The sequence below is a fragment of the Habropoda laboriosa genome, unplaced genomic scaffold (genome assembly GCF_001263275.1).
Source record: "Habropoda laboriosa isolate 0110345459 unplaced genomic scaffold, ASM126327v1 scaffold134, whole genome shotgun sequence".
Classification (NCBI taxonomy): Eukaryota; Metazoa; Arthropoda; class Insecta; order Hymenoptera; family Apidae; genus Habropoda; species Habropoda laboriosa.
The window spans coordinates 1,121,020-1,130,333 of NW_017100266.1; the positions used below are offsets into that span (position 1 = coordinate 1,121,020).

Sequence of the window (9,314 nt, forward strand, 5' to 3'; positions counted from 1 at the left end):
TCTATATACTCTGTATATATAAAGAAAAATTGACATTTATATTTAAATTTAAAATTTGAATTCTACAATTAAACACTTTCGATTTATGTTTGGTGACACCACTTGCCAGAATCTCTCCTCTCGATGTTTAGTGACCGCAAAATTGAATTCAAAAATCAGAAAGAAACAATGACTGTTTCGAACAATAATAATACAAAAGCATCCGATCTGAAGAAAAAACTTAAACGTGATCAAGAATTATACAACCCTTGCTTTAAGGTATTATGATTTAATAACTGGTTTTTTAAGATTATGTCACCTTTCGTTTTATAAATACAACGTAACCTTAAAAATTGTAAAATAAATATACTTTATCGCTCACATTTTTATTAAGATTTTATATAATTTTTGTTTCAGGAATATAACATAAGTTTAAAGTGTTTAGAAATGAATAAATATAATTACGATGTATGCGAAGCACATTTCGAAAACTACAGAATTTGTAAAAAATTTTGGGTAATTCTAGATATTGAATATACTATACATAATTGTTGCATTGTGAAAAGTAACTTATAAATTTGGTGATATTTTAGGGAAAAGTGATATCTTTACGAATATTTAATAATATAACACCCCACGTACCATTACCTGAAGACAGAGAAAGATTGAAAGCAGAATATATACACTCCCGTAAATTTTCATAGACCATTATTCATTTTTACTATGCATGTACATATTGTGGTTTACATATGAAAAATATGATGAGTTTAAATAAATTCATTGCAATTTTCAAAGTACATGAGACATCATTTTTAAGTAGATAAAAGTTGCTCCCTTGTTTTCAATATCATAGAGGTTGATAGTTAAGAATACATAATGCAGAGTCAAAATTGTCTTTTGTGCTCTTTTTTATTGTACCAGCTTTACATTACAAATAAGTAAATAAATTGTACAGTTTTTTGGGATAAACAAAATACAGTTTATATACAATTTTCTTTTTTTGTTTAATATCTTTGGCAAAAAGAAACGTTTCGGGAATAACGTACGATTACATATATCATAAATGAAACAATACAAACTTACAAACGAATATATAATTACACGTGGAAAGGAAACTTTATATGCCTAATGAGTAAAATTACATAAAGGTGCTGTAATTAGAATAAGGTTACATAGCTCTTTCCGATTATCTGCACAAGTATGTCACAAATATTTCGGTTGTTAAAAAATTTAGCATCTCGGAGTTGCTATGTGTTCGCCTACGCTTGTCTCGAGACTATGTTGTATGTATGTACATATACTAAATTTTACAAAAAACTGTTACCAACTGTGAACATTCTACTTAGGATTTAAAATTAATTATTCACTCTTCTTTTTTTTATTAGAAAATGTAGCACGTTATCTTTTTTTTATTTAGTATTCTAAAATTACGTATATCATTAATGTAAAATAGACTAGTAACAATGAAACTTTAACATTATGGAATCAATGAAAATCTACAAAAATGCATATTTTCAATTGATTAGTTTATTCTACAGTGACATTTGAACTTGAACGTTGTTATTTATGGAACGCTAAAAGAAGATTCTTAATTTGTTATTTTTTTACAACGTGGGAAATTTTTAAAAGCTATTTGATATTTGACATATAGGGTGTTTTCTACTTACAGTTTAGATTATCAATGTTAATTCACAAACCCTTTACAGTGTGTCCAATTTATCATAAACCGTTCAAATATCTCGAAAAATATGAATGATACGAAAAAATTATATATCAAGGGGGACTTACTATACTGCTGTGTATTTATTCTTACGATGACCCTGGAACGTCCTGTGAAGATCATATTCAAATTTTTAAGTGGGAACCTGCATTTTTTATTATATGTTCTTCTGGATAACATTGAGATGTTTCCAGAACACCACAAACTCGTTTCTTGTGCTCCATCCGCTATCGAGATATGAACTTTGAAATTTGACATGCCGCCGACATTAGTGTTGCCCGATGTACACCGCGAGGATAGGCAAAGATGTCTTTCATAATGCTACTATTGATATGGCATTGTCGAAACATAAAGTCGCAGTTTTCTAATGTTTCCAAAAAATTGTCCGGCCAAGCAACCTCCCGGGGGTGTATGTTGAATTTGAAAGTTCATATCTCGATAGGAGATGGAGCGAAAGTCACGAGTTTGCTAGAAAGGTCTAGAAAGGTCTCAATGTCATCCACAGAAATATGTAATAAAAAGTTCAGGTTCCTATTTAAAAAATTTGAATATGATCTTCACAGAATGTTTCAGGGTCATTGCAAGATCAAATACTCAAGAGTATGTCACTCTCGATATGATGCAATTTTTGTCTGAGACATTTTTTTAGTATCATTCATATTTTTCAAGATATTTGAGCAGTTCGAGATAAACAGGAAGAACCGTTTGAGATAATGTAACCAATATAATGAAAATTACTCGTTGTATAATTGTATTAATAAAACACTTATACAATGCTATTTCTGATACTTCCCACGTTGGAATCCAACATATAGTATATTAAATTGGAGTTTATCGTAAAATTAAAACAAGCAAACAAAAAGATCATGAAACATTCATCTGTTTCTTGAACAGAACAATTTGTTCCACGACAAAATCGGGAAATTCTATCATTATTTCTCTTTTCTCTCGATTTATTTGATCGATCAGTTTGGTTAACTTTAAAAGTATATCAATTCAACCGGAAATCGTTGTCCCCATTGATACACAACACATTTCATGCACTAACCTCAAAGATTCTTCGTTTTCAAGGAACCGATCAATCAAATATAATAACATATACATGCATCCTTACGCAAAATAAATAATATCTTTTGCACATATCTTATTACAAGTGTACACCAACGTTCCGTCTCTCTTTTTTATCCATATCAAAGTTTATTGCTCCAGCTTATTCAAACTTCTCAACCAAGTGGAAGCTTCCTCCTTCCACAGATGCTTAAAAAAAAAGACAAATCTCTACGCGAATCTTTTGAAATTCTTTGCAACGCGAGAAATTCAACTCTACAAATAAATTTCTACGAAAGGAAGAAGCTCTTCGTTGAACGAGAAAGCTGAACAAGCGTGATACCTAACCTTATTTCTCAGACAATACATGTTAAAAATGAAGAGTCCGACGCGTGAAATGCTCTACGCATAGTCAGAGTTACGAACATAACACAAAAAAGGCAACGTAGAGAGCCAACAATGCTAACTTATGTTAGTTAGAATACATACGTACGAGATAAGCTTGCAGGTGAATTTCTGTGACTATATCACAGCAATAAGTGCGATTCAAACGATTTTGCTTTTGAGAATGAATAAATAAGGCTACTAAACAGGTACTCTCTTCATTTTGGATATGTGATCAGCGATGATTGCATACTTTAATGAAATCTATTATTATCTACTGCCGAGTATTCGTAATATTCATAGCTAAAAATTTTCTCCACCTTTCAATCGTATTCCAAAAATTTCGTCCGTTTGTCTGCTCTGTACTCACTAGTTCGTAGCTTTCTCCGACTTTTTCTTATTTCGTACTTCTTCATTTTTAACATGTATCGTCAGCAAGTAGTCAGTCGGTACGATCTTTAATACGGAACGTGTGAATACGGAAGTGACGGCACATCTGACGAACCTAAAAAACAATATTTATCGTGAACAGTGATGAATGAAAAACTTATATGTTAAATATAATGGAATGAATCTTACCACGCAAGTTCCGTAATGAATATGCGCTAATAAAACTATGATGGCAACAATATACGTAAATACCAAATCTGTGCTAGGCAAGATAAAGGAAAAGACAGCTGCAACTGCTACGGGTAGTAATACCCACGATAGTAGTTCACATGTAGTGTTGCTCATTTGTGAAACAATCAAACGGCACTGTAAATTTAAAATACCGTTAATTTTCAGTACTTAATTACTTCACATCAGTTGTTTGTTTGAATATCTTACACATATATTAGAAAAAATGGTTCCAATGGTTAAGAAAATTATTCTGGGATCTTGCTCTACAATATTGCTAGGTGAATGTACTACCCAAATTGTTGAGATAGCAAAGAGTACTGCTAAAGGTAGTAGAGGTCTAACAGCATCTAAGAATGTTCGCATTTTACCAGTCTTGTCGCTATACGATCTGAAAATTCAACGAAAATTGCTTTTTGTTAAGCAGAAACTAGTAATGGAGAGAACAAAGCAGTTCAATTTCATTGTACTGACTTGTATATGTTCCAGAGTACCACAGGTAAACTGAATACAATCGCGCTGACGTAGAGTAATATTTCAAACATCACTCCCATGGATATATCACCAGGTAGAACAAATTTCCAAGCACTGTGTCCACCTATACTCGTTATAATAAAGACAATAATAGTACCCTGAAAAATTGAAAACAATAATTATTACATAAATTATGACAAATTGTGGTTATCAATAATTCACTTGAAATGAGTAGATTACTTACTACCATAGATACATCATATCCCCAAGGAAGGAACAATACCCCTGTGTTATACTTTTCCCAATGGGTCAAATAGAAATTGATAAACACATTCCACAGAATGAAGTACATTCTCAGTGGAGATACACTATGATCTGTTCTGCCAAAAACAGAAAACATACATACACTTATGAGCATTGTTGTCCAACTATCTAATCCATGATCAAATAACTCTCCTAAAGGACCAGATGTTTGGGTACGACGCGCCTGTTTACCATCTATACCATCTGCAAAAAAAGAAGCACTGTATCAAATACAATGCTTTTGTGAACTAATAGGTAATATTAAAGTCCTATTACCAAGTGTGTATGCCATAAATACATTGAATGCACCCAAGGCAAAGACCCATCGTGGTATTGGAGGATACTGTGGTTTATCATCACTAGATGCATACAAATAATAATCATAAAAGGCAAACAATGTGAAATTCAAGACTGTGAAAAGAAATCCAGAGAAAGTTAATACATTTGGAGCAACCCACTTTGGACAGTACTGAAACAGAATTTCATATTTATCTAAAAGAAATGTAAAAGAAAAAATTTTAGAAGAATTTTAATAAGAAACATACCTGAACCACTTTGTTCCAAAATGGGTGCATAATATATACACTGAGAGGACTTGTGTCCACTGAGCTATACTGAAAACATAAATCCATGGTAAATTCATTGCCATGCATTATTCATTGAACTTCAAAATTTATCTTTATTTTTATTATATTATTCAATAAGAATTTTAAGGCTTTTTTACATGTACATTTATTAATATTTACATATCAAAATTAGTAGAAAAAATGATAGCAATAATAATTACTAGTTGAGTAACTTATTCATCAACAAGGATAACTTCATACTCAACTTGTGCAAAATTTCTTCAACAATACTTAAAATTTGCAAAAAAATACATCAAGATCAATCTGAAAGCATTCACATGCCAATTTAATGAATATTTTATAAAAATCTTTTCATAATTATTCATCCACTCAACATAAAATATAATCCAAGGATTTTCTAAGTGAAAGGAAATCAGAATTCAATCAGAAAACTCACTTTATAGTTCTCGAAGCCGGTAAGGTGTTGTTCGGTGAGGTACTCGACCTCGAAGCTCAACTTTTGATACATGGTGTGCGGAAAATGCGTCTAACCACTACGCTAGAGGAGGACGTGCTTCGATCCCGCTTCAAAATCGATCAACACCGTTTCACTTCATCGAGGACACGTTGTTCGTGGCACGAGTACGCGTCTAGGTTAGAAGTATGCACATGAAGTATTTCGTTTTACTTTCAGAAGCACGTGCTCCTTGTGGAGTGGTCCGGTCGAACGTCAATTCATGGTGATACCGAGCTATATAAACGACAGCACCATGAAACGGCTACGCGAGTGGAATTTTAAGGTTGGTTGTCACGTCAGCGGAACACGATATGGTCGATTCCGTAATGTAACCGCGAGGGGAATTAAAAAGGTGGAGAAACACAAATCACGCCTATGAAACGGCGTATTGATAGCACGTTTATTCTTAAATTCGCTCGCTTGTAGGTGTGTCCTTGAGAGATAATAAGATTTTGCTAGATAATAGCCAAAAGTAACGTGTTTATGTAGGTCAGAGTTGAACTGTGCCTGGATACGGATTGATGTATTGAATGAATTTTTATTGAGTGTAATTGTACGCGAAATTATCGAAATAATTGAATTACAATTGAACAGGTTACATAAACGTGGATGATCGGTTTCCCTTTTATGTAGTGAGTGAAACACTGAGATTGCTTGCAAAAAAATCATTCTCGTTCATTATTATAACAAAATCGCTTATCTGTGACATGTGGATTAATGAAGGTTAGAAAAGGATGTCGAATACATGGTATATATTTGCTCTTTTTCGCGTTTGATAAACGCAGAACTTCTATACTTTTACTACGTTGTTATTGTTGTGATGTATAATGGAATTCGCATTGAAGTCGCATTAATGAAATTACGTAGAAACTAACGCAACTTCACTATTACGTTAAATGTGTTTTTTTTTAACGCCGTGTGGGAATTCCGTATAGGTTGACAAACATGGCAGCAAAACAATTCGAAATGTATACGTTAAAAGAAATCGAAAATTTGTCAAATTTTTTACAAATTACATAATTGAAATGTATAAAAAAATTTTTTATATACGTTTGTAGTACTTCCTGAATGAAAGTGTAATACACTGAAAAATTTTAAATGTACAATTTGACTGCACATATTCGATAGAATCTTATATCACTAATAGAAATAGTAAATAATATTTATTACACTTAGTTTAACATGGTTTTATTATAAATACCTATATTACATGTTACATTCTGTGCAACAATTGTAGAATAATGTGCTAATATTAATATTGTAACATCTGAAAGATAATAACTGCAATAAATACAGAAATCAAAATTGGACATAATAAAAACTAAATTACTGGAACTTACACACTTCATTTCAGCAATTGATGACGAAGAATGAGGTAAGGTACAGACAATCCACTTCCAAAGAAAGCAATGAAAATTGCTGTTACCACGTATCTGTTTCCAATTGGGAGGGGAAGGTTCTGCAAAAGCGCATTTCAGTGTCTGATTTAGTTCAAACCATAATATATTAGTGTGTTGAAGTTTCCGAATGTCTTTTCACAGAAAAATGAAAAAAATGTGAACATTAAACGTTTCTAATATCAATTTGATCAATGAATCCAGATTTAATTTACCACCTCAGACATTTATTTTGACTTTAACAAAAACCCAGAGTTAAATATTGAAACAATACTTCAACGAGCATTACGCAATAAAAAATTATCTTTGACTCACAGCACCGGGAAAACCTTCTGGTCCATGACTTTTCCGCGAAGCGGTGGTCATGAAAGATCTTGTAAATCCTTGGAAAACAGTTTTTAAAGCCGACATTTCTTCAGTTCTTAGTTGCTTCGTCGGACGTTCCTCTCTAGTTGTTACGCAAAATGGCGCTGAATCGCTGCGATTCACTTACATAAATGTATACTTACTTATGTTCAATATAATTCACCCATATAATATCACAGATAGAGTGACGTCTCCGCCCCGCGATTCATATGAATCAGCCATGAGGTACATACTCTCCGATGTTCATGTGAATCCACCCTCCTTAATTATAATTTTACTTTATATTTAAATATAGCTCGTATCTATTGTAACATAGGATAAAAAACTTACTAATAAGAAATTTTAACGTAAAGCAAGCAAACATACTTTTTCATACTCCGTAGGCAAACTGTATAGTTTGTGTCTAAGCACAGACGAAGTATAGGATGGACCTTGCACCTACTGTATTTTTGTGTCCAACGTTTTAAAATACCGATCATGTAGAAAATTAGAGTTTTTGTTATGCCCTCTGCAATATAGAACGGTGAGTTTAGGAATTATATACAATTCAACCATCCAAGATGGTAAAACCGACAAATGTAAAAAATCCTTTTATTAAATTTGCATATAAAGATATATACAGGGTGTCCCGTAACTCCTCGAACACCCGGAAATGGGGGGTTCCTGAGGTGACTTTGAACAACTTCTTCCTTTACCAAAATGTTGTTTGAAGCTTCATTTTTAAATTATTAACGAAAACCACTGGCCAATCAGAGCGCGCGTAGAGCCCGCGCTCAGGGACGAGCGAATGGAGATTCACCCGCGCGCTATCGTGAACGACGCGGACGCGTGACTTCTCGGTTATTGATTTTTGTCAAAAAAATTTGACTTTGCACCGCTATTTTTATAAGGCATAGAGAAATGGGTTTTTGCCGTCATTCCGACATTTATATAAATTTTTGAAAAAACTGCAATTAGTCGGAATCGTGAAGAAAATAGCGAAGGTCGTTTTTAACGCGTACGCATTTGTTCTGTGTCCCTGAGCGCAAGCTCTACGCGCGCTCCGATTGGCCAGTGTTTTTCGTTAATAATTCAAAAATGAAGCTTCAAACAACATTTTGCTAAAGGAAAAAGTTGTTCAAAGTCACCCCAGCAACCGCCCATTTCCGGGTGTTCGAGGAGTTACGGGACACCCTGTATACCCAATACATTTAAATCCTAATAATTCTCTAAATATTTACACGTATTTGTTACATATGATGAATACTATAATGTAAAATTAGAAATAATTGTCAATAATAGGTGGCGTTCTTTTTGTGGAGTATTTTATGGGGTATTTTTATTTTCTACGGAGTATTTTTTATAACAATTTCATTTTATTCGTAAAAATTTTAGATTCACATTATCTATAATGAAAATGAGGATTAAAGGTACCATTAATTGCGTATTTCTCTAGTTATGCTCTATCCGTTGAACTGATGTAAAGGGGGGAGATCGTTTTCCCGCCTTTTTTAAGAATTTTTCAAATATTTGTGAAACAAAATAATCGATTTTATTACTATTCTTTTTAAATGTCCATCTCCCGTAAAATAGTTTAATGCTATGATTACTACATTATGAAATAAGAAAGGAATATTGAGTAATAGAATGAATTCAATGTAAGCAATGAAATAAATACATAAAATAATAATTTTAGTTCTTATTTATAATTTGAAAGTAATACAATGTTATTTGCCATTTATTCCTCTTTTATCAACAAATGTTTTCATAATGTAATGTTCTGACACGATATTAAAACTGTACAATGTTTTATGTAATAAAAAAACAGTAAAAGCAGCAAGTTATAAAAATGTTTTATGTATTTTTTAATAAATACTGAAACTATTTTTCGGTTGATAATTGATAATCAATTAATATCCGCAAATTTTTTAATTACCTGTGTTCTATTTGGAAAAAAAACAGTT

At 32.4% G+C, this 9,314-nt stretch overlaps 2 protein-coding genes across 2 annotated transcripts; both read right to left on the bottom strand.

Moving 5' to 3' along the window:
* Positions 1 to 3,227: 3,227 nt before the first annotated feature.
* On the bottom strand, positions 3,228 to 6,194 carry LOC108573298 (ethanolaminephosphotransferase 1-like). Its single transcript, XM_017935699.1, has 8 exons — positions 5,549 to 6,194; positions 5,071 to 5,139; positions 4,802 to 4,994; positions 4,467 to 4,729; positions 4,223 to 4,380; positions 3,959 to 4,139; positions 3,710 to 3,886; positions 3,228 to 3,635 (listed from the first exon to the last, which is right to left on the bottom strand). The coding sequence occupies exons 1-8, from the start codon at positions 5,618 to 5,620 to the stop codon at positions 3,573 to 3,575; spliced, it is 1,176 nt and encodes a 391-aa protein (XP_017791188.1). The 5' UTR covers positions 5,621 to 6,194; the 3' UTR covers positions 3,228 to 3,572.
* Positions 6,195 to 6,793: 599 nt separating this feature from the next.
* LOC108573342 (cytochrome c oxidase subunit 7C, mitochondrial) lies at positions 6,794 to 7,542 on the bottom strand. The gene is made up of 3 exons (XM_017935750.1): positions 7,321 to 7,542; positions 6,949 to 7,067; positions 6,794 to 6,875 (listed from the first exon to the last, which is right to left on the bottom strand). The coding sequence occupies exons 1-2, from the start codon at positions 7,414 to 7,416 to the stop codon at positions 6,954 to 6,956; spliced, it is 210 nt and encodes a 69-aa protein (XP_017791239.1). The 5' UTR covers positions 7,417 to 7,542; the 3' UTR covers positions 6,794 to 6,875; positions 6,949 to 6,953.
* Positions 7,543 to 9,314: the final 1,772 nt, after the last annotated feature.